This window comes from Peromyscus eremicus, chromosome 17 (genome assembly GCF_949786415.1).
Source record: "Peromyscus eremicus chromosome 17, PerEre_H2_v1, whole genome shotgun sequence".
Lineage (NCBI taxonomy): Eukaryota > Metazoa > Chordata > Mammalia > Rodentia > Cricetidae > Peromyscus > Peromyscus eremicus.
In genome coordinates, this window is record NC_081433.1 from 17,974,091 (window position 1) to 17,999,601 (window position 25,511).

Here is a 25,511-nt window from a genome sequence, read left to right on the forward strand (position 1 = left end):
ACATATCCTAATGGTGCAAGTTTATAATCCCAGCACTTAGGAAGTAGAAGCAGGAGGATCACAAATTCAGAGTTATCCTTGGCTATATAGTGAGTTTGAGGTTAACCTGGGCTACATGAGACCCTGTCTTAAAAAACTAACAGAACAACAAAAACCCAACACAAACAAAAAGTAAATGAAAACCCCTCCCAGATAAAGAAGCCAGGTTAAACAGTCCGTTTAGTTCCTGGGCTTGCATTCTGCTCTATTAGTCTAGGAGCCTTGTATGGTGGAGCTGGTCTAAGATCACAGCACTTACCTTCAGGCAGGAACATTTACAGAGTTCCAGACAGGCTGGGGAATCCCCATGATGACGGAAGAAGAGTGGGGTGTGGGCCATTAGTACATGCCCTTTTGCTCTTGAAAAATGTTCACATGCAAAATGTTCTTCTTTTACACACTTAAAAAACAATAAACTTGGTTACTCAGACAGTAAAAGAAAAAGGCACACTTTATCCCCTGTAAATTTTTTCCTTTGTTCGTGTGTGTGTGTGTGTGTGTGTGTGTGTGTGTGTGTATGTGTGTGTGTGTGTGTAGTATATGTGTATGTGTATGTGCAAATGCATGTGCCTGTTTGATGCATGTAGGGGCAGTAGGAGGCTCATGGAGAATGCTGGGTTTCCCTCTCTATCACGTTCTACCTCACCCTTGGGGTAGGGTCTCTTTTGTGCCTGGAGCATGCCGGCAGCAAACCCCAGCAATTCCCCTGTCTCCACTCCTCACAGTGTTGAGGTTGCAGGTATAAATGCTGGGATCTGAACTGAGGTTCTTACATTTGCATAGCAAGTTATCTTGTCCACTCAGCCATCTATCTATCCAGCTTCCTTTTTTCTCATCATTACTGTGAACAGTAGTTTTTTTTGTTTTTTTTTTTTTTTTTGGTTTTTCGAGACAGGGTTTCTCTGTGTAGCTTTGCGTCTTTCCTGGAACTCACTTGGTAGCCCAGGCTGGCCTCGAACTCACAGAGATCCGCCTGGCTCTGCCTCCCGAGTGCTGGGATTAAAGGCGTGCGCCACCAACGCCCGGCTCAGTAGTTTTTTTTGTTCTTTGGGGGAATATGGTTTTGCTCATATCATTTATTTAGCTAGTGTTGTTAGAGCTTAAATTCTACCAGAATTTACATATTGTGTGTGTGTCAAACCCGTGTCTTCGCTGTTTGGAGTGGCACTGATACGAGCGCAGCTGTAGACACAGCTCTCCGAGACTCTGCTTGCTATCTGAGGACACAACTAGACGTGGACTCATTAGATCAGGGAGGAATTCTGCGGTTTTTCTTTTTGTTTGTTCGAGACAGGGTTTTTCTGTGTAACAGCCCTGGCTGTCCTACAACTTGCTTTGTAGACCAGGCTGGCCTCGAACTCACAGAGATCCACGGCGTCTGCCTCCCGAGTGCTGGGATTAAAGGCATGTGCCCCGTCTTCTTTTGACTCCTTGCGTGTGCTCAGGAGCACCGCAGAAGCGTCTAACAGAGCTTGTGCCTGTCCGCGGTCACCACCGCCTTGTCCTGGATGACTGCACAGTCCTAGTCAAGCATTCTGCTCCCCTCCTGCTTCCTTCTGAAACGCTGTCTACATGGCAGCCAACGGCATCTTTTAAACAAAAATGACTTAGTACATGTCTGCCTAAGCCTCTTCAGTGGCTTTTCCTTGCACTTAAGATGAAATGTAAACACGTCGTCCTGGTTCACAAGGCTCTTGCAATCTAGCCTACTCTTCCATTCTCATCTTTTAGCTTCTCTCTTCCTTGGTCAGTGGGTCAGTAGGTGTGCTTTTTTTTTTTTTTAAGAAATTAACTAATTAATTAATTATGTTAATGTGCATAGGTGTTTTGCCTACATGTATGTCTGCACTGTGTATGTGTCTGGTGCCGGCAGAGATCAGAAAAAGGTGTCGGATCCCCTGGAATTGGAGTTACAGACATTTATGAACTGCCATGTGCTCTTCCTGCTGAGCCATTTCTCCAGCCCTAATAAGGCATATTAAAACAGGTGCCTTGCAGAGCCAGGGCAACGGCACACGCCATTAATCCCAGTGCTCAGGAGGCAGAGGCAGGCAGATCTCTGAGTTTGAGGCCAGCCTGGTCTACAAAGCACGTTCCAGGACAACCAGGGCTGTTAACACAGAGAAAAACCCTGTCTCGAAACCACTCCCCCTGCCCCATCACCATCGAAAAGAAAATCTGCCTTTTAACCTTGGGTACCTTATACATGCTGTCTTAGTTACTGTTCTATTGCTGTGAAGAGACACCAGGACCGAGGAACTCATAAAAGAAAGCATTTAATTTGGGGCTTGCTTATGGTTTTAGAGGGTTAGTCCATGATTATCGTGGTGGGAAGCAGATAGGATGGTGCTGGGAAGTAGCTGAGAGCTTTGCATCCTGATCAGCAGGCAGAGAGAGAGAGAGACACTGGGCTCAGTGTGGGCTTTGGGAACCTCAAAGCCCACCCCTAGTGACACACTTCCTCCAACAAGGCCACTCCCCCTAATCCTTCTCAAAAGGTTCACCAACTGGAAATCAAGTGTTCATCATGAGCCTTTGGGAGCTGCTCCTGTTTTAACCACTGTACCCACTTGCTTCTTCCTGGTGTTTTCTTTTTCCACTTCCTCCTAAGCCAGCTCCTCTTCCTTTGAGTCTCAGATTATAACCTTTCTCAGAGAAGCCTTGAGGTCAGAGCCATATCTGTTTATAAGCATATGACCTTATTTAAGCCATCTGAATTGTATCCTCTGAAAAGAAATTAAACAAAAAAAAAAAAAAAAGAAGAAGAAGAAGAAGAAGAAGAAGAAGAAGAAGAAGAAGAAGAAGAAAGAAAGAAAGAAAGAAAGAAAGAAAATCTTTTACCAGGCATGGTAGTGCACACCTTTAATTCTCTCTAGCACTTGGGACCTGGCAGTTGGTTCTCTGTGAGTTTGAGGCTAGCCTGATCTACATTAGTGAGTTCCAGGACAGCCAGGACTACATAGAGAGACAAAAACCAGACGAACAAATAAAAACAAACCTTTTACTTCATAGAATTATCTATCTATCTATCTATCTCATCTATCTATCTATTTATTTATTTTTTAAGACATAGTCTCACTAGCCCTGGGTGGTCTGCCTCTGTCTCCTGAGAAAATTTGCTTTTTACAGAAAATGCAAACAATACAAAAGTAGACTTTCTTTTAGTATTTCCCTAATCTCATTGTCAAAACAGATAATTACTGTTAATACATTTGTCTTATGTTGCGTCAGATCTTTTTCAGGTACACATTGATTTTTTTTTTTTTTATTAAAATGTTTGAAGATGTTGATAGATGTGTGGATTAATGCCATGAATTAATACTATAATTATCATCCCTCTGGTTAAATTTTTTCTTTTTTGTGTTTCTGTAGGATTCGTTCCTGAAATGTAACTTCTGAATTGAAGAGTAAATATATTTTAGACTTTGGTAACTAGTTCCAAATTGCCTTGTAGAAACTCTTTGTTTTCTTTCTTTTTTTTTTTTTTTTTTTTTTTTTTTGGTTTTTCGAGACAGGGTTTCTCTGTGTAGCTTTGCGCCTTTTCCTGGAACTCACTTGGTAGCCCAGGCTGGCCTCGAACTCACAGAGATCCGCCTGGCTCTGCCTCCCGAGTGCTGGGATTAAAGGCGTGCGCCACCACCGCCCGGCTAACTCTTTGTTTTCTTATAGCCTGTAGGAAATGAACCCAGTGCCTCATGTATGTTCTGGCAAGCACTACACTATAGGACTACATCATCTAACCTGCCTGTAAAATTTTTTATTTATCAGTATTAATATGTGTGTATATGTAGGGGGTCAGAGTACAGCTTAGGGTAGTCAGTTCTATACTATCTCCCTGCCCCTTTTTTAAAGACAAAAATTCTGTCACTCTGCTGTCCTCAGCTCCAGCTGTCCTCCTGCCTCAGCTCCCAAGTATCTGGTGTTACAAGTGCACAACACTAGACCCAACTTAGACACTTACTTTGAAGTTACCCGTCTGTGGTGTTGGATGTATGGGTCTGCCATGGTGTACAAATGGAGCTTGGTGAGCAGCCGGAAGGAATCAAGGCTGTCCTCACCTTATGGGTTCCGGCTATTGAACTCAGCTTACCAAGTGTGGTGGCAAGTGCCATTACCATCCTGCTAGCCAAAAGTTCACTATTTCAAAAAATTTCGATTGTTTATGTTGACCAGTGTTTTGCCTGCATGTAGGTCTGTGTACCATGTGTATGCTTTGGTGCTTCTAGAGGTCAGAAAAAGGCACTGGATTCCCTGGACCTGGAGTTGTGGATGCTGCGAGCCTCCACGTGGGTTCTGGGAACCGAGCCCAGGTCCTCTACAAGAGCAGCCAGTGCTTTTAACCAAAGGGCCATGTCTCTAGTTTTCCAAAGTTCACTTTAAAAAGAATGTATTTCTGGGACTCATGATTTAAAAAGTAATATTGATACATTGAACTTTAGATTCCTTTATTTTAAATTAATATTTTAGTTAATGTACAAAATAGTAGGTTGCAGTATGACATTTTCCTACGTCATTCCTCATTCATACCTGCGTAAGTACTGCCCTTCCCTGGTACCTCACCCCTGTCTTGATGGTCCCCTTTCTTCCAACAAATACCCATTTCCTGCTTTCACATCACATGCATATTTGTGCATATATATGTATATTATATATATGTGTGTGTATATATATATAGGTAGGTAGATAATGTAGATGTTGCCTTTATACCATAATTTAACCAATTTTATTTTATTTTATTTGTTTGGTTTTTTGAGACAGGGTTTCTCTGTGTAACAGCCCTGGCTGTCCCAGAACTCACTCTGTAGACCAGGCTGGCCTCAAACTCACAGAAATCCACCAGCCTCTGCCTCCCAAGTGCTGGAATTAAAGGTGTGCACCATCACTACCTGGCTTCCAATTTTATTTTTATATAAGTACATTTTAAAAACAACTTATTCATGTATTGAATTATGCTTGTGTGTGTGTCTATACAGGCATGTGCACATGAGTGCCTTCAGAGGTCAGAGGCCTTGGCTTCCCTGGAGCTGGAGTTCCAGGCAGTTGTGAGCCTCCAGATGTGGGTGCTGGGAACTGCAGGTGCTCCTAACTCCTGAACTGTCTCCAGCCCCATCTACATTGTCTCACCGTGTTGTTTTTATAAGCAGGATGCTTTGCAGATCTTCACACTTAACAGTTTTTCTCCTCAGTGCCTTTCCAGCAACAATTCTAGAAAATATACTGGACAGGAGTCTGAAAATGTGAGGCTCTCCATATACATTACCAACGCAGGTTCCAGAAAGATTCCAGGATACACTTTATGAGCAGTTTCAGTGCCCTGTTTTTCCTTTAGTCTGTTAAATTTAAAAAAGAAAACTGGTCGGGCTGGTGAGCTCTCACAGGGTAAAGATGCTTTCTGAGTAAGCCTGGTGACCTGTGTCCAGATCCTGGCACCCATATAAAGGTGGAAAGAGAGAATGGATGCCCAGATTGTCTTCTGACCTCCCCACACATCAGACAGAGTACCCGGGGTGGGAGCAGGTGGGAGAAGGAATCAGATTTTAAAGAGGAAAAAGCCAGTTTGCTTAGAGCAGTGCTGTTAGGTGATGAAGTCAGAGATGAGTTCTAAGTGCTTGAGTGGAAAGTGTTAGCACCAGTGTCCGTCATGTACTGCACAAATAACCTCACTCCTCACGTCAGTGGTGTTTCCCTCATGCTCCATACCGTTCAGTTTTCTCTGATTCTGTTCATACACCACAGTTGCTAGTTTCCTGCCGCTTTATTCTGTCTCTACATTTTTCTGCCTAGAGACCAAATGAGAGGGTGGACACCGCACCAGAAAAACCAAGAGAAGAGCCAGTGCTCAAAGAAGCCGTCCCGGTGAGTGGCTTGTTGAATACAGTGACCAGGTACGATGTCAGGAAGAGATGGCGGGGCTGGAGAGATGGCTTTAGCAGTTAGGAGCTCTGGTTGCTCTTCCCCAGGACCCAGGTTCAATTCCCAGCACCCACATGGTGGCTCCAGTTCCAGAGGATCTAACACTCTCTTCTGACCTCCAGAGGCATTAAGCATACATGTTACATATATGCATATGTTGCTCATATGCAGGCAAAATACTCATACACATGAAGTAAAATAAATAAATCTTAAAACAGCAACAAATGAGGTAACAGCACAGTGAAGGTTTTTTGCAGTGCGCCATCACAGCGCCATGGCTGTCTCTATGTCAGAGATCTCACTGGAATAGATAGTTTCCAAATTCCTATGAATTATTCTCCTTATAAAAACCATGGTCATTTTGTTTTCATTGAACTCTCAAAATGCTTCATCATTAATTTGGCAACAGAAACCAGTAGTCTTGTTTTCAGTATTTGGGATGGGCTTATTACTTTTTCTTTCTTTCTTTCTTTTTTTTTTTTTTTGCTAGTTATAGATAGCAGAGAAGAATATGATGGAAGATAATTTTCACATTGGAGGCACCGTGTGTGTGCTCATGTGTGTGAGTATGGTTGTGTGCGTGCCACAGTTTCCAGCTCGGAGGTCAGAGGACAGCGTCCTTCCACCTTGTTGCAGATGGGGTTTCTGTGTTGTTTGTCCTGTGTTTGCCAGGCAGCTGGCCCGTGAACTTGTGGAGAGTGTTCTTTCTCCACCGTTCATCTCCTTAGGAACACTGAGACTCTGCATGCACACTAGCACACCTCCTTTATATGGGTCCTGGGGATTCTGACTCAGCTCCGCATGCTGGAGGGACAAGCACTGTACCCACAGAGCCATCTCCCCAGCCCCTGTAAGCTGTGGGTGTGCTTTACTCAGAGTTTGCACCGTCCTCCCTGCCTCCTTCCTTCCCTCTCTCCCTCCCTCCCTCCCCTCCCTCCCCTCCCTCCTTTCCCATTCTCTCTCCCTCTCTTCTCCCCTCCCTCCCCTCCCTCCCTTCCCATTCTCTCTCCCTCTCTTCTCCCCTCCCTCCCTCTCCTCCTTCCTTCCCTCCTTCCCTCCCTCCCTCCTTCCATCCTCCCTCCCTCCCTCCCTCCCTTTCATCTCCTTTTCATTCCCTTCCCCCTCTTTCTTTCTCTTCTGATGGAGATTTGTGACCTTTTCCTGTAGGTTCAGCCAATACTGTCTTCTGTTCCAACAACAGAAGCGTCCACTGGTGTTAAGTTCCAGGTTGGTGATCTTGTTTGGTCCAAGGTGGGAACCTATCCTTGGTGGCCTTGTATGGTTTCAAGTGATCCCCAGCTTGAGGTCCATACCAAAATTAACACAAGAGGTAAGAAAAGTAATAAATAGATACTAAGTAATAAGTTTGCAATAAAGAAAAGTGAACATTCAGCGTTGTATGTGAATGTAAGAATATGCATATATATTATCTGACATAAAAATATGAATCTTTTTCAAATTTTTGTTTATTATTATGTGTTTTTGATACAGGGTCTTATGTCTCCAACCATCCAACAATCTCCTTGCCTCTCCTCCTCAGGGGTTTCTCATTTTTTAATGATAAATGAAATAATTATGGTTGTTTTATACTGGCAGAGAACTTCTGTAACTAATGTCTTTATTTTCTTGCTATGTAGCCCTGGCTAGTCTGGAACTGGCTGTGTAGTTCAGGCTGGCCTGGAACTCAGAGAGAGATGCCTACCTTTACCTTCTAAATGCCAGGAAAGGCGTTGTCATCACACCCAACCCTTATAAAAACTTTAACAAATTTTTTTACGTATGTGGGTGTGTGTGTGTGTGTGTGTGGGTGTGTGTGTGGGTGTTGGTGCCACAGAGGCCAGAGGAGGCATCAGATCCCAGGACTAGGAATTGAAATGGGAGCTTTACACACGCTAGGTGAGCACTGTACTACCGAGTTTTAGTAGCCCCCCCCCATTGTTTTTTTTTTTGGTGGTTTTAGATTTCCTTTTATTTTCAGTTGTGTGTGTGTGTTGGCATATGTGCACCATGTCACCCCCAGAGACCAGAGGAGGATTTTAGACCCCTCAGAGCTGGAGTTACAGCAGTTGAGAGCTGTCTAATGGAGGTGCAGGGAACCAAGCCTGTCCTCTCTAAGAGTGTCATGTACTCTTACACTGAGCCGTCTCTCCAGCCTCCTCATCCACAGACCTTTTAATTAATTTATTAAAAAGGTTTTTTTGGTCAACAGAGAGATGAACCTCTGAAAATATCTGAGGAATTATCTTAATTACATTAGCTGATGTGAGAAGAGATGTGTGTAGTGTCAGTCCCTGGGCATGGTATCCATGATTATATGAAAAACAAAAAACAAAAAACAAAACATCAAAAGCCAGCCAGTGATGTGCCTCAGTGGGCAAGAGTGTTAACTTACCAAGTTAAGTTACTGCCAAGCCTGCTGACCTGAGTTAGATCCTCAGAACCTATACAATAGGAGAGAACCAACTCTCTGGAAAGATGTCCTCTGACCTCTGTGCAACCACTACCCCAGTGAATGAATAAATGAGTGGATGTTTTGTTCAGTTTCTTAAAAAAAAGTCCAAGTGGGCCGTGGTGTGGTAGCACTATGGAAGTAGATGTAGGCAGATCTTTCTAGTAAATTCCAGGCTACAGAGCTACATAGCAAGACTCTGCCTCCAAAATAAATTAAGTAAATAAATAAACAAACCCAAAACAGAACTGGAGAGTGTGACCCAGGCACCACATGCATTAATTAGTTCACTGTTTTCTGTTCTCAATTGTGGTTGTGATGGAACAGTTCTCCAAAGCTGCTGCTGTGACTTCCCTGCTGTGTTGGACCATGCTCTGGAATGTGAGCCCCAGTAGGGTCTCACTAAATGGCCCGGGCCAGCCTGGAACTCGCTGTGTAGTCCAGGCAGGCTTGTGAGCTTACGGGCTTTTCACTCAGCCTTCTGAGTAGTCAAGATCACAGGTCTGAGGCCCCGGACTGTCTCCGGGTTTGCTTGGCATTTCTTTCGTGCTTCCTTGTTTGGAAGACTAATCTTACTGGCTTTCAGATTGCATTTAAAAATAAAAGCCTATTAGTAAGTGATTGGATATTTTATGTGAGTTTAATGTATAAGCTAAGCCTTTTTTGGAACTATGCTGTGTTTTGTTTTAATACAGGGCCTCATTCTGTATAAGTCCAGGCTGTTCCCAAGCTCCTTCTTCTCTTCATAATTCTGAGTTCAGGGATTACAGTCTTATCTCACCATGCCTAACTGGATTGATCATTAGTTTACTATGGGTTCCTCTGGGAATCACTGTCACCCAAACAAGTACTTTTCATCGTATTAAATTTCACTTGGTGCTTCATCCTCTTCTGTTTCATTCATGACTCTAACTATACTGGGAAAGCCTTGTGGATTTGATAGAACATGGGAGGATAGCTTGGATCTAGTTATAATAGGTAATCTTAGCTTAGGAATGTTCAAATTAAGAAAAGTTACATTCTGTTTGTACTTTGTCCAAACATGATGTTTGGTTTTGACCAAAACATGTGTAGTGATTTCCTAAGATTCTCCCACCTGGAAGTGACTTGCTTAGTTCAAAGACATTTGGGCTTGTAACTTAATTTCAGGGTACTTGCTTTGTGAACTCACCTTTGTCGTGTGTTGAGTTCTTTGTTATCTGTGACAATTTTGCATATTATTCTTTTACATCAGACTTCCTTCTTGAAGAAAAACGTATCTGTTTAAATCTAGCAAATAAGATTTGGGGGTTCCACCCTATTGGTGACACTTAGTAAGAGCCTGCCTATGTGTAGTAGGTGGTGTGGCGTCCCATCTTCCATTTTGACAGTGTGTGCCCATCCAAAGCTGGGAGACTAGAATTTGGCAGGAATGAAAAAAATGAACACTGCTGTTTGCCTGGTTTTGTGCAAGGTACTGTATTAGGTGATTCTGCTATGTATTTTCTTCAGGTTTTTTATTTCTTTGTTTCTTTTGGAGGCATGGTCTCGTGTGGCTAGGCTGGCCTCAGACTTGCTGTGTAGCTGAGGATGACATCAAACTTTCGATTCTCCTGCCTTTGCCTTCTGCTGGGATTATAGTCATTTGCCCCCACACCTGCTTTAGTGGGTACTGGGAAGGGACCCAGGGCCTTTGCATGCTAGGCAAACACTTGACTAACTGAGCTACATCTGTTACTTACCGACTGAGCATTTTCTTCTGTGATGCTCACGGCAGATACAATGAGGTGTATCTGAGGTGTCTCAGAGAAGTCATCTCCAAACCATCCTGTTATAACCCTTGCTCTACAGCTCTCAATAGTTGAATCCAGGCAGTCTTCCTCAGAGTGTTAGGTCAGAGTCTGTGAAGTGCCTTGGAACTCTTGGAACTCTGAATGGAGAAGAACAGGGCAGGATTACTCAAGAGACTAAATCTTCTGAAATAAAACAATCCCTGTCCATATCTAGACCCTGAGAGCTTTCAAAACGGGACCACGCGAGTCACGGCTCTTCAGTTCTCTCCTGTCAAGAAAGCAACCTTGAGATCATATAAGGAGCTTTCACATTTTTCTTTTTAAGATTTATTTTTTTCCATTTTGAGTTCTTGTGTGTGTGAGTGGGGGGGTATGTGCACATGCATGCCGTTGCCCTCGATGCTCGTGTCCCCTGGAGCTAAAGCTCCAGGCAGTTGTGAGCGTCCTGAATGAAGAGTCTTGGGAACTGAACTTGGGCCTTCTGGGAAAGCAGTGCATTCATCACTAGAGCCGTGTCTGCAGCTTCAGGAGCAGTCACGTTTAATTCATTAATTCATCTGCTAGTCAGATGCTCCTAGGCAGTTTTCTACTTTAGTGCCAGAAACTGTGTTTATATTACTCTTAGTGATTTGAGAATCTGGAATTTAAAAATCATTCATGTTTTTATTAAAATCATAAATGTTCTTTTGTCCTTAATCTTTTAAAACCTAATTGCTTTATTGAAATATTCCTGCAGTATAAAACTTAATCATTTATTTATTTATTTTTGTTTATTTATTTGAGGCAGGATCTCACTATGTAGCTCTGTCTGGCCTGGAACTCCCTGTATAAACCAGGCTGGCTTAGAACTGCCTGCCTGTGTCTCCCAAGTGCTGGGATTAAAGGTGTGTACCACCAAGCCTGACTCAATTTTACCCTTTTATTTAAATGTCAGAATTTAGTGATTTGTTTTGTTTGTTTTCGTTTTGCAGACAGGGTTTCTCTGTGTAGCACTGGCTGTCCTGGAACTCATTCTGTAGACCAGGCTGGCCTCGAACTCACAGAGATCCACCTGCCTCTGCTTCCCAATTGCTGGGATTAAAGGCATATGCCACCACCACCCTCCAGTCTAGAATTTAGTAATTTTAAAAGTCCATTTTGAGTTGTGCTACTATCACCACAATCTAATTTAAGAATTTTATCACCCCACCCCCCAAAAAGAGAAATCTTACATCCAATAGCTATCACTAGAATTCCCTCCTGCCCCCTGGAGGCTAAGCTGTCAGCAAGAATCTTCTGCCTCTGTCTTTGCCAGTCTAGTGGCTTCTTTCACTTAGCATGGTTTAGGAGTTTATCCATGTTCTGACATGTTTCAGTACTTTATCACTATTTATTGCCAAATAATATCCTGTTACAGCCATGCAGTTCAGTTTTAAATAAAGTAGATTTCTCACAGTTTCTCTGAAAACCAAGACTAATTTTGTTGTGTACATGATTCCTGTGAGCACTCTGTGCTGCTCTATATCTAAGCTACTTTGTAGTTATTCTTGATTGTTTGTAGTAGCCACTGGTTTACAGTTGTTATTATTCACATTGTTAGCACTGGACAACGTATTTTTGCACTTTAATAATAATAATAATAACTCCTTGCACAGTGGTGGCGCACGCCTTTAATCCCATCACTCATGAGGCAGAGACAGGTGGATCTCTGTGAATTCGAGGCCAGCCTGGTCTACAAAACAAGTTTAAGACAGCCAGGACTGTTTCACAGAGAAACCCTGTCTGGAAAAACTAATAAACAAACAAACAAACAAATAAATAGATGATAACTCCTTGCGAGGGTATGTTGAAAGAATTTTAGTCCACATTTCTATTTTAAATTGTATCTTCATTTAGTTCTCATTTTAAGTTGAAATTAATGCTTTTAATATTTTTTAAATACTGTATATTAATTGGGGAAGAGCAAAACTCTGAGTATGATGTCAGAAACCAACAGGTATCCATAATCTCTTCTTGCATCTGTGTAAATACTATTACAATTTGAGGGAGGCTGGAGAGAAGGTTTAGCAGTTAACACCACTGGCTGCTCTTCTGAAGGACCCAGGTCAGTTCCGAGCACCCACATACCATCTTTAATCCAGTTCCAAGGTTCTCATGTCCTCTTCAGCCCTCCTTGAACACCAGGCACACGTGTGCAGACATACATGCAGGCCAAACACCTACACACACTGTATTTGTAAAATAAAAGGAAATTTTGAAAAATTTGAGGTGATTCTTTTTCTCTGCACATATTTATAATTAACAAACATGTAAATGAAGGTCTTTGATAGAGGGTTTTTCCTGGGGAGGAAGTTGGTTTTGGTTTTGAAGTACGGCACTGTGTCACCTCGGCTGACCTGGAACCTGAGGTCCTCATGCTTCCGGAGTACTGCCTCATAGAGCACCTGCACTTGTCCTCTGTGTGCGTGTAGGTGTGTGTACCTGTGCACACACTAAGCTGGAGGAGGACGTGGGGTGTCCTACTGTCAGTCAGTCTCCACCGTATTCCTTTTGAGTCAGGATCTCTCCCTGAAGCTGGAGCTTATCTGATGGCCACAGAGCCCCACCAATCCTGTCTCCATTTCCTACAGCCCTGAGCTACAGGCACAGGAGGCCTTGCCTGGATTTCTTCCAGGGGCTGAGGATATGACTCAGCTCCTCATGCTTGTGTGGCAAGTGTGTTTGTCTGCTGAGCCAGCTTCTCTTTTCCCAGCCTCATTCCGCATGCATGCTTTCTCTTCCCTTCCATCCTGCATCCTCTCTCCCTCCCCTCCCTTCCTCCCTTCTTGGGACCAGCTCTCATTATGCAGCCTTTACTGGCCTGGAATTCGTTATGTAGACCAGGCTAGCCTGGAACTCACAGACACTTGTCAGCCTCTGCTTCCTGAGTGCTGGGAGGAAAGGCACGCACCTCTCAGCAGTCTTCCCATGCTTGCTTTAACACCAGCAATATTTTTATTATCTGTTTATTTATTACTAGTTTTTAAATTTGTCTGTTTTGTAGACAGAGTTTCTCTGTGTAGGCTGGCTATCCTGGAACTCACTATGTAGACCAGGCAGGCCTCGAACTCACAGAGATCCACCTGCCTGAGCCTCGTGAGTGCTGGAATCAAAGGTGTGCACCAAAGGTGTGTACCTGGCTTAGTAATATTTTTAAAATTATAAAAGTACATAGTTTTAGCTTTACATCATTTTGCTTAAAAATATTTATGTGTATGAGTGTTTTGCCTGCATGTATGTATATGCACCATATGTGTCCCTGGTGCTTGAGGGTGCCGGAAAAAGAGTATTGCATCTATGGAGTTACATACAGATGGTTGTGAGCTGCCACGTGGTGCTGAAAACAGCCCTGATCCTCTGCAAGAGCAACATACTCTTAACTGCTTTGCCGTCTTTCCAGCCTCTACTTTGAAATAGATTTTTTAAAATTATTTCAAAATTTGGGGTGTGGGTATGCGCACCTAAGTACAGGTGACCACCCGGGTTAGAGGTACAAGATTCCCCTTGGAGCTGGAGTTACAGGTAGTTACGAGCCAACTGATGTGGGTGCTGGGGACAGACTCCAGTGCTCTGGAAGAGCAGGGTGTACTCTTCACGTGGCCATCTCTCAGCCCTGCGTTATTTCTCATATATAAAAACATTCCTTGTATGATGCACCTTTGACAGGAAGTGTAGAAAATTTAGTCAGTTGTTCAGAGACACGCGTTTGCTTCTTGAGTTTTCATGTCTTCAGGATTTACTTTATTTTTGCTCTTGCTTTTTAGATTTGTGGGTGAGAAAAGCTGGGGATTGATCCCAAGGTCCCCTATACGTGCTCTGATATTGAGCTACATCCCTAGTCTTTTTGTTTGTTTGTTTGTTTGTTTGGTTTGGTTTTTGGTTTTGTTTTCGTTTTTTTGAGACAGGGTTTTTCTGTGTAGTTTTGGAGCCTGTCCTGGATCTCACTCTGTAGACCAGGCTGGCCTCAAACTCACAGATCCACCTGCCTCTGCCTCCCAAGTACTGGGATTAAAGGTATGTGCCACCACCACCTGGCAAAGAATCATTTTTAAAAAACAAATAAATATTTAAAAAAAAAAAAAGATGCCAGGCGGTGGTGGCACACGCCTTTAATCCCAGTACTCGGGAGGCAGAGGCAGGTGGATCTCTGTGAGTTTGAGGCCAGCCTGGTCTACAGAGTGAGTTTCAGGACAGCCAGAGCTACACAGAGAAACCCTGCCTCAATAAATAAATAATGAATGAATGAATGAATGAATGAATGAATGAATGAACGAACAAACAAATAAATGAATAAATAAATAAATTTCTTGTTTTAGTGAGTCATGTAGATCTCTCATAAGTTGACACATTAGTTTGTAGCTTTTCTTCTCCTCTTCCTTTCTCCTTTCTCCTTTCTTCCTCCTTCTCCTCCTCCTCCTTTCTTTTTGAGACAGGGTCTCTCTATGTAGCCTTGGCTGTCCTGGAACTCTATGTAGACCATGCTAGCCTTAGAGTAAAAGAGATCCACCTGTTGCCTAGCTAGATATTCTTCTAAATCACCACTTATTTTTTCAGGAGTTCTTTGATTTGGGGAAGTAAGCGAACTCAAAGAGGCAAAGGCAGGTTTCCCAGAATTCTAATAATGATCTGAAAGGTCAAACTGTATTATTGATAACAAATAGTGCTGTTTTCCTCGAAATAGAAGTTCATTCTTGAGAGACACCTGCCACCTGCTCATGTCTGAATAGCAGCAGAAAGGCACATTTTCTAGTGACAGATATTCCATCTTGCCACCAAATGACCATAATTAATGCTCCCCTCAATGCAGCAGCCTTCACTGTCCAGGATGCAGAAGTGTCTCATTCATTTCTCTTGTTTTCTTATCACACGGAGTATTAAAGAGGCATAGATTCAAGGCTGAAATGTAGGAAAATTAATCATTTTTGCTGGTTTATTAAGGATATCACATGAAACTATCCTTTTAAAAAAGTGCCAGTGTATGGTGGTGAAGCACCCAGCAGCTGGGTGGAGTTCCATGCAGTATTTGTGTCGTGATGCCAGACATTTTATCTGCTGTTGCTTTTGTCTGAAGCGTAAAGGAGAAATCAGCAATATTATTATGACAGTACTATAGAGGTCACAGTTCCCCTAAAACAATCTTACGTTTATATAGCTAGAAAAATGATCTGGTCAGTACTTGGCTCTTAAAAGTCCAAGGAAACATGTACAGTTTGGGAAGGAAACATTGTGTACTTATATTCCAGTTTGTAAAAATATTAGAGACAAGTAAAAAATAAATTATATAATCAAAGTAATAAATGGGGTGATTAACTGAATTTCACATTTCTTTCTCTTAAAACTTGCTACCCTGATTTTAATCATGTGGAATGATTTTATAGTAGCCATTAAAGTTATGAGGTTACTGAGTGTTTGGGCAATTTTAAATGTCCAAGTTTTAATGGAAAAAAATACTGAGAAAACTGTATTTCAAGATCCCTTTGGCAAATTATATGTGGATTTTTATGTCCTAACATAATTAATATGAATTTTTACTTACAGGTGCCCGGGAATATCATGTCCAATTTTTTAGCAACCAGCCAGAGAGGGCATGGGTTCATGAGAAACGGGTACGGGAGTATAAAGGTCACGAACAGTATGAAGAGTTACTAGCCGAGGCAACCAAACAAGCCAGCAACCACTCTGAAAAACAAAAGGTAACTAACTGACAGCCCATACGTGGGCTTTGTTTTGTTTGTTCCATTGGAGATGGAAGCCAGGGTCTTTCCCATGACAGACAAGCAGTCTGCTGCTCAACTCTACCTCCACTGTGCGTTAACACATTAACACATTTACAACTGGTCAGAGTGGTGAGTGCCTGTCATCCAGGCACTCATTAGTGAGGCAGCACTTCAAAGTTACTGGTCGGTCGGTCAGTCTCAGGCCACAAGAGTTAGAGACCCAGGGACTAGAACAAGAGTTAGGGAACTTCAGTACATTTGAAGTGGTGGCGAATATTAGACTTTGGAAATGAATTCTCAGTATGTTTTGTTGATTCTTTTATTTATCTTTTTAACTTGGTTATGTTTTAATTACGTTATTTTCATGTATTCATTGTATCTAGTGCTGGGTTTCATAAGGATGATTTTTTTTCAAGTATATCATGAAATTAAAGTAGGCCTCTTATAATTCAGAAATTTCTAATTTTTATACTTTTTTTTTTTTTTTTTTTTTTGAGACAGGGTTTCTCTGTGTAGCTTTGCGCCTTTCCTGGGACTCACTTGGTAGCACAGGCTGGCCTCGAACTTTCAGAGATCCTCCTGGCTCTGCCTCCCGAGTGCTGGGATTAAAGGCGTGCGCCACCACCGCCGCCGCCCGGCCTAATTTTTATACTTTTAAAAGCTACATTTTGGCTAGGAGTGATGTCACGTGCCTTTAATCGCAGCATTTAGGAGGCAAGAACAGGCAAGTTTCTGGGTTCAAATCCAGAGTTTTAACCACCACCAACAAAACCACCAACTTTTATCACAGGCTTTTAAAAAATTCTTCTCATTTTCTTCCTTCTCCTCTTCCTTCTCCTTCTTCTTTTCTTCTTCTTTATATTAAAACAAAAAACAGAGTCCAGAAGCATCGGATCCTTTGGAGCTGGACTAGTGGGCAGTTGTGCGATGCCTGCCTGCTGTGGGTATTGGGAATCAAACTCTGGTCTTCTGGTCTTTGGAGGGAGGGAGTGGCTTTTCCAGGCAGGGTCTCCCTTTGTATCCTTGGCTGTCCTGAAACTCATTATGTCCTGAAACTACCAGGCTGGCCTCACACTCACGGAAATCTGCCTCTGCCTCTGCCTCCCAAGTACTGGGCCTAAGCAAATTTCAATACATAAAAAGGATTTTAATTGATTTTTATCAGGCTTGTATTTTAAAGATTTAGTCATCGACATTTAGTGTATACTATAGCATCTTATAGTCTGACTCCTAAAAAAATTTTTTTATTATTACTGAATTTATTGTTGTTGTTTGAGATAGGGTCTCACTAATTAACTCTGCCTGGCCTAGAATTTGCTTCGTAGACCAGGCTGGCCTTAAACTCCCACAGACCTGCGTTTCTGTGCTTCCTGAGTCCTGGGATTGACAGTGTGTGCCACCGTGCCCGGCCCTATTGTTACATTTCTTTTGGGTACCCATGTATAGTTGACACGATGTGTCTGTGGAGGTCAGAGGGGAACTTGGGGAAGTTGTTTCCCCCCTTCTGCCTTGTGGTCCCAGGGATGTTAGTGAGGCCTGGAGACAAGTGCCTCTACCTGCCGAGCCACCTCAGGCCCATCTCAACAGCTCTTAGATGCTTTGCTCATCACTTTCCATTAACTTCCCTGGTCACCTCACACACTTTTGTTCAAAGCTTTCTTCCCCTCCTGCCCACCCGACTCTTCTGCTCAACCACTGTGGAAAGGGATTCAGGGTTTGATCATCACCGCCCCATCCCCCAACACACACTTTTCTTGGTTTTGTTGCTTCCTTGGGTTTTCTCCTTTCTCTCAGTCCATCCATGTTTGCTTATTGGCATAGACTGGCCCACATCTCCAAACGTGGGCTGGCCCCATCTCCAAACCTGGGCTGGCCCCATCTCCAAACGTGGGCTGGCCACATCTCCAAACGTGCCTGACTTCCTTGCCTACCTATGGAGGAAATAGTAACGTGGGAGTGGCATGTTTAATGTTAGTGTTTATTGGCCCCTGAAAACAAGTCATTTCTATAGTCTTTCTTCGTTTCCATTATTACTATTGAGTAAATATGATGTGGAAGGACAACTCCTCTTTGGGGTGTTCTTCAGCAGAGTGATCAACAAAAGAAATGTAGATAAAAGAACAGACCTTCATGACATTTAATAGAGTAATACTAGCTTGAATGCTTATTTATTTTTTTGTTTTTTTGTTTTTTGGTTTTGTTGTTTTTTTTTTTTTTCCCCCACTTTTTAAGACAGGGTTTCTCTGTGTAGCCTTGGCTGTTCTGGAACTCACCTGTAGACCAGGCTGGCCTCGAACTCAGAGATCCACCTGCCTCTGCCTCCGCCTCCAAAGTGCTGGATTAAAGGAGTGTGCCACCACCACCACCACCCAGCAGTAATAATAGTTTATTAATGGTGAGGGATCAGCACATTCCATTTATTTGTCTGGAGAATCTAAAAGTATTTATGTGTACTTGAAAAAAATGGCAGAGTGCCTGGAAAATACATGTCGGTTTTAATGTGCTTGTTGGACTAAAAAAGATCTCTAAAATTTCATCTAATGCCTGTATCTTTTTTATAAAGATTCGGAAACCCCGGCCTCAGAGAGAGCGCGCCCAGTGGGACATTGGCATTGCGCATGCGGAGAAGGCTTTGAAGATGACTCGGGAAGAGAGAGTGGAACAGTACACTTTCATCTACATTGACAAGCAGCCAGAAGAGGCTTCATCCCAAGCAAAGAAGAACGTTACCTCCAAGACCGAAGTTAAGAAACCTCGAAGACCAAGATCTGTGCTCAATAGTCAGCCAGAACAGACCAATGCTGGGGGGGTGGCCTCCTCACAGTCAAGTACTGACCTTCGGAGACAGAGCCAGAGGCGGCACACAAGTGTGGAGGAGGAAGAGCCCCCTCCTGTTAAAATAGCCTGGAAAACAGCGGCCGCGAGGAAATCCTTACCAGCCTCCATCACAATGCACAAAGGGAGCCTAGATTTGCAGAAGTGTAATATGTCTCCAGTTGTGAAAATTGAACAAGTGTTTGCTCTTCAGAACGCGACAGGAGATGGGAAGTTCATTGATCAGTTTGTTTATTCAACGAAGGTACCTCTTGTTCTCTAGGGGCTTGGGGAAATGGTACTAAAACCACTTAAGAATGTGATTTAAGTGCCCTTGGATCCACTGCATTTGAAGCACACAGTCTCGTTTACTCTGGGCAAAAAGCTGTGTTCTCCCGTTTCCCTGTTGTAAGACTCCCATCTGTAGTCGATTAATCTTGAGCAATGCAGCCAGGATGGAGCTTAGCTCCTGAAAGTAATGGAAAAAACCGGGCAGCTTGCCTGTTTCTCATTCGTAGAGTTAGTTTTTCTTTGTTGTAAAGTATGATTTTTATTAAAATTTTTCTTTTATCTGAATTGTTATATATATATATAAAAATCTACTGGAACAATTGTGCCTGCTGATCTGTTTGGTTGTACCGGCAGTGGCTTTTTTGTTTTGTTTTGTTTGCATTTTAACTACACAGTTCATTTAACTCAATGTACCTAAACATTATTTCAATATGTGTCAGTACAAGGTGGTTGATGAGCTGTTTCCTACTTTTTTCTCTCATCTAAGTGTTTGGAATTCGATGTCTATCCTCCTCCACCCACCTCTCTAGTGTCTTATATAGCCCAGGCTAGCCTTAAACTATGTAGTTGAGTATGACCCTGCACCTCTTATTCTCTTCCCTCTGCCTCCCAAGTGCTGGGATTGTAGACATGCCACATGCAGCTGGTTCTAGGAATCCTGCACATTAGACAAGCTCTGGACCAACCAAGCTGCATCCGCCAGCCATGGCTTACATCTTAACTGAGACTCACCACATTTCAGGTCAGCCACATGTGGCTACTGTGTTGGACTGTGCAGATTTAGTGAGGATTTCTTGCATGTCCTTAACTCTTCAGATTGTGAGTTCTATTAGATAATATACTCCTCTGACTGGGCTTGGTAGTATGTGCCTATTGTTCTAGCACTCAGAAGGCAGAGGCTCAAGGCCAGCCTGCGCTACATAGCAAAACCTTGTCTCAAAAAATAAAAATATGGGCTGATTGTGCCTCCTGGCCAGGACTTCTCCTAACAGTTGTGCCTGTACCTTGCTCAGTCCTTCCCTTAATCTAGCTTGAAGCTGCTTCAGTCAAGGCCACACTCAGTTTGGCATTGCTGAGCCAGGAGTTTTGTTGGCTTCCTCTTAGCTTAGGTTATCTCAGTGAATTTTAGAGACATTTCATTGCTATGTTGATCCTATAATGACCTGTGGTGAGGAAAAGGTGATTCATTGGTATAGATCAGCTACTGAAAACCTCTACCAGTCTGCCCTGGATTTCCACTGAAGACAGTCTTTGGCTTGAAGGTGTCAGAGTTTTTTGTAACACTGGAATATGTGCATACCTCACAACCTGCTCCTTAGTCTGGGGTTTGTGATTTTGATTTAGTTGCATCTTATACATGTGTATATTAAGGAATTCTGTGCTTTTTTTCTCCATTACCATATGCACATTAAAATAGTTGATTAAATGTAGGGATGCTTCAGACTTAGAACGTTCTTAGAAATGTTAAGGGTCCTCCACTCATCTGTTTCTGCTGGCGGGCTTAATTGATTTCAGTAGGGCTCAGCTCCCCAGAAATGCTTGAAGTATAGTTTCCACTTCTCCGTTTTCTTTTTCCTTTACTTTCTCCTCTCCCCTCCTTCCTCTCTTTCCCCTTTCTCATTTCCTTTCCTTGCCAGAGAGAGTTTCAGATCCCTTGGGGCTGGAGCTACAGGCAATTGTGAGCCCCAAAACATTGGTGTTGGGGCCGGGACTCGGTTCCCTGGGAGAGCAGCAAGTACTCCTAACCACTGAGCCATCTCTCCAGCCCTCTTGTGACTCTTTTGATAGCAACATTTGCATAGTGTTTGAATGCAAATTGCCTTTATTCTTAAAGATAGTTTTATTTGCTTCTGTATGAAAAAATACCCCTTTACCCTAAAACTATTAAAGGAAATTCAAGATAAAACTGATCTTTGGGGGCTGGAGAGATGACTCAGCCCTTAGGAACATTCACTGCTTTTGTAGATCTGGGTTTGGTTCCCAGCACCCGCATGGTGACTCACAGCCATCGTTCCAGTTCCAGAGATCCAAGGCCACATTCTGGTCTCGGCAGGCATGCATGTGGTTGGTGCACATACATGCGAGCAAAGTACTTATACACATAAAATGAAAATAAATCTTTAAAAACAAATAGATCTTTTGAAAAATAAATAGAACACTTAAAATGGCTCTTATTTCAATACATTAAAATTACCTAAATTAGAGGCTGGAGAGATGGCTCAGAGGTTAAGAGCACTGGCTGCTCTTTCTGAGGTCCCGAGTTTAATTCCCAGCAACCATATGGTGTCTCACAACCATCTGTAATGAGATCTGGTGCCCTCTTCTGGCCTGCAGACAGAACACTGTATACATAATAAATAAATCTTAAAAAAAATACCTAAATTAATATCTAAGTTAACTGAACCTGCTTTCTGCTCCATGTGACCTATTTGATCACATTTTATAAACATAAATGGCATATATCTTTATTTAAAGATATTCTCATCTCAAGGCACATTGGCCTTTCTACTTTTGTGACAGATGACTTCACCAAATGACAGTGGTGTAAAGAAAGAAACTGTTCAGACTAGGGACTATTTTGTTTTTGACAGAAAATGGGATGGTGCAGGTTCATTTATTAAGGGTATTTATCACTTGGACTTAAGGCAAATAGTTTTCATTTTTCCTTCAAGTGATCTCATTGTATATTTTAAAATACATCCTGGTGACTTAATAAAATTTTTCTGATAATGACTAGTCATAATTGACAAGTTTGAGCAAATTATGATTATGTTAAACCATCTTTATAAGCTCACGATACTATGTGCCTGCTAATCACTTGTTTCTTATTCTGCCTCATTTTAAAGGGAATTGGTAACAAAACAGAAATAAGTGTCAGGGGGCAAGACAGGCTTATAATCTCCTCGCCGAGTCAGAGAAATGAGAAGCCAACTCAGAACACGTCATCTCCCGAGGCAACATCTGGCTCTGCAGGTGGGTATGACCGACGGGGTACCTGGGTCCATCCCGAGAGGTTCCGAAGCAGCTTTCATTATTGAAGGGAAATTGTGATGAATGAAAACAGATCGCAGTGGCACACGTGCATAAGTGTTTCATAGTGACAAGCCTTCCTTTGTCTGCTACCTCTGTATCTCCAGTCCCAGGGGATCTAACTCCCTCTCCCGGCCTCTACAGGCATTGGGTACACACATGGTACACAGACAGACAGACAGATAGACATGTAGGCACAATACTCATTCACATAAAATTAAATTTAAAGATTTTTATTTTAAAAGCAATTATTTTAATAGGAAAAGAATGAAGCAGAACTAGAGAACTTTATTCGCCGTTCTTTTCCCTACAGGAATTTAAATGCTAGGATAGTCCCATAATTAAGAATATAGCTATAAGTTCTATGCTGAGTATGGTAGTGAGCATGTAATCCCAGCCAAAAGAAACCAGCAACACCCCAGCTCTAAATCAATAAATAAACGAGATGGGGGCGAGTGTAGCTATGAGTTGTAAACGTGTTCTAAGTCCTTTCTCTGTGCATAGGACAGCAGCTTACTCTTCCAGCAGCAGTAGACATCCTCCTCCTCCTCACCATTTGCTCCTTTCTCCTCGATTGGAAACACAGTTGTTGGTAGATGTTGCAGTGTCTGTAGCTCTGGACCCAGGACCTAGGTACTCTAATGTGATGGTTCTCTGATTAACAGACACCCTGAACTGAAAACTAAGCACCGTTACTCTTCCTTAAAAGAGAAATGCCTGAAGCAGGGAGTGGGAGGCAGAGGCAGGTGGATCTCTGTGAATTTGAGGCCAGTCTGGTCCACACAGCAAGTTCCCCAGGCCTGCCAGGGCCATATAAAACAGAATGAAAGGGAACAACAAAACACAGGAAGAAAAATCCGTGTATTTAGTAAGGGTGTGCCTTTGGAAGGTTGAAGGCTCTGTTTTGATTTAAAATTTTAATTACATTATTTATTTGTGTGTGAGTGTGTGTGCACGTGCACACATGCCATGGCATGCATGTGGATCTCGGAGGACTACCTGTGAGAGTCATTTGCTAGAATGGCTCACAGAAGTCAGGTAGGCACTTCATTGAAGCGTACCAATTTGTTATTAAAGATGCCACAGAGGGTACAGACATGCAGGCAGCTGAAGAGACTCCCTGACAGCAGATACAGAGAGCTGTACCTCTCGTGTCCTCATCGGAAAGTTCTAAGGCCATAGTTCAGAGGATTTCAGGAGGCTTCATCACGTAGGTACACCCTGTTATTAACTTGGCTGCAGCCTGTCTGCCCTTCTTGGGCAGGAATTCAGGCTTGGAACTACAAACTTAGTGTGGCTCTGTCCTTCTAGTGCCTAGCCTCTGCTCAGCAGCCCATCAGGAGTTATCTCACTTCAGTAAAAGACAGATCCTCTGTCATCTACTTAGAACCAGAGCAAAGACTAAACAGGACAGATATGCGTTCGTACCACTCAGAGAATTAGAAAGGATTTGGGAATGAAGAGCAAAGACCAAATACATACTTCTCCTTTTTAAAAAATGATATACTGTTTATTTGTATGTGTGCCACTGTGGATGCACACAGAGGTCAGGAAAAGCCTGCAGAACTGGGGTCTGCTCTTCCACAGTGGGGTCCCAGGATGGAGCTCAGTCGTGGTGGCACGTGCCTTTACCCACCCAGCCATCTCACTGACCCAGTGTCCTTCTTAATGTACTGTAATAATGTACTGAGCAAATTATCTTCTGGAAGAGTCGGGGTCTGGAAAAGCAGACGTAGAGCTCTTGAATCAGTAGTAATCCAGGCAAATCTGTGATGGAGGATACAGAGTTTGAATTATTGCAATAACTGTATAATAACCACCATTCAGAAAAAGACTTGGGCAAGCTCTCTAAACTGGTGGGAGGGATGCAGGGCAGAGCAAGAGCATTCAGGAAGGCACTGGGCACAGTTAAGGAGGCACAGTAAGCAGAGTCTTTATCCAGTGTCAAGTCGGGAAAGGAAGCCGAGCTAAAGAACCAAGGGGTAGCAGGTGGCAGTGGATCTGCTGCTTGCATCATGTCAGACACCATCAGTAAAGCGAAGCTGGAGATGAGCAAGTGACTGAGGCCAGGATGTGATATGTGCTTGCTGTGACTATTCAAAACAAAACCCTTCGGCCTCAGCTGCTCAAGTAGGCATGTTAGTTTTTATAACAGCTTTGTTAATTTGTCTTACTTTAAGTGAGATGTCTAGATCTTTATTTACACACCTCTAGTCTCCCAAGAAGGGGGAAAATAAATTCTTAATTTCATGCTGGACACTTACTATTTTCTGTTTTTCGGGACAGAGTTTCTCTTGTGTAGCCCTGGCTGTCCCGGGACTCACTATGTAGACCATGCTGGCCTCGAACTCAGAGATCCACCTGCCTCTGCCTCCTGAGTGCTGGGATTAAAGGCGTGCACCACCACTGCCCGGCGGCTTCACTGGACACTTAAGTGTCACAGCTTTTATGAATGGGTCGTGTTTCTCGTCCCTCCCTTCAGCTATTGAACATGTATTTGTGTGATCTGTTCATTGTGAAATTCAAGTTCCGCTGTGAACTTGCATCTTTGTTTTCTTTGTTAAGTAGAATGTTCTCATTCTTTGTGCCTAGAAAAGGCAACTGGCTTTCTTCCTTAGACACATAGAGGTTAGGCTCTAAGTTTTGACTAGAACCTCCCTTCAGGGATGGGTGCTACAGCTTTGATTTTGGTTTTAGTTTAATTTAACCTTCATGGTTGATAAGCATACTTTTGTCTTTTCAAATATCATCTCACTTTTTTGTAAAAATCACTTAGTAGTCCAAAGGTCAGAAGAGAAGCTTATTTCCCCTTAGAAGCCATTGTAGCATCTCAGCTGCAAGTGGAACGTTCTTGACACATTAACTGTGCCGCTGACATATTTCTGTGGTTTGAAGAATGACATTTACATTCATACTAGGTTACTACATTCTTTTCCAAGTCCCCCCACCCCAGAAAATGAGTATAAAAATTGTTAGTGGTTTTAAATGTGTCTGTTCTTTGGGTAGTTTTCAGAATCATCTTAAGAAGTCATGCTGCTTCCCCCTCTGTAAGACAGTAGGTCGGGGTTGGGGAAGTGGTTTAGTGGGTGGAGTGTCTGCCTGCCATGCACAATGCCCTGGCTGCAAACCCCGGTGCCACCTCAAGTGGCATGTTGACTCCTGCCTGTAATCCCAGCTCTAGAGAAGGAAGCAAGGAGAGTAGGATTTCATGATCACCCTTGAGTAGATGGTGTGTTCATGTATAGTCCAGTCTACATGAGAGCCCGTCCCAAAGAAGCCAAAAGTTAGATCTGGTCAACACATCAGAGGATGATGGTAAGGAAGTCTGGTAACGGCAGTCTGGACTGTTTGCCAGCCAAGTCCACACTTCACTCTAGAAACAGGCAGGTTTAGTTTGCTTGCTTGCTTGCTGCTGCTTCCAAGCTGTTTGCATTTTTGTTTTTCTAGGTAGTACTTGAGTACTGATGA

The 25,511-nt window shown here is 42.9% G+C and overlaps 1 protein-coding gene across 1 annotated transcript in view; it reads left to right on the forward strand.

Annotated features, from left to right (window-relative positions):
* Nsd3 (nuclear receptor binding SET domain protein 3) overlaps nucleotides 1–25,511 on the forward strand; it is a 119,084-nt gene that overhangs the window by 42,361 nt on the left and 51,212 nt on the right. Inside the window, exons 3-7 of the mRNA XM_059244254.1 lie at nucleotides 5,824–5,895; nucleotides 7,120–7,282; nucleotides 15,730–15,884; nucleotides 18,472–18,987; nucleotides 21,860–21,986. Coding sequence (XP_059100237.1) covers nucleotides 5,824–5,895; nucleotides 7,120–7,282; nucleotides 15,730–15,884; nucleotides 18,472–18,987; nucleotides 21,860–21,986 — 1,033 coding nt within the window. The remainder of the gene's footprint in view (nucleotides 1–5,823; nucleotides 5,896–7,119; nucleotides 7,283–15,729; nucleotides 15,885–18,471; nucleotides 18,988–21,859; nucleotides 21,987–25,511) is intronic.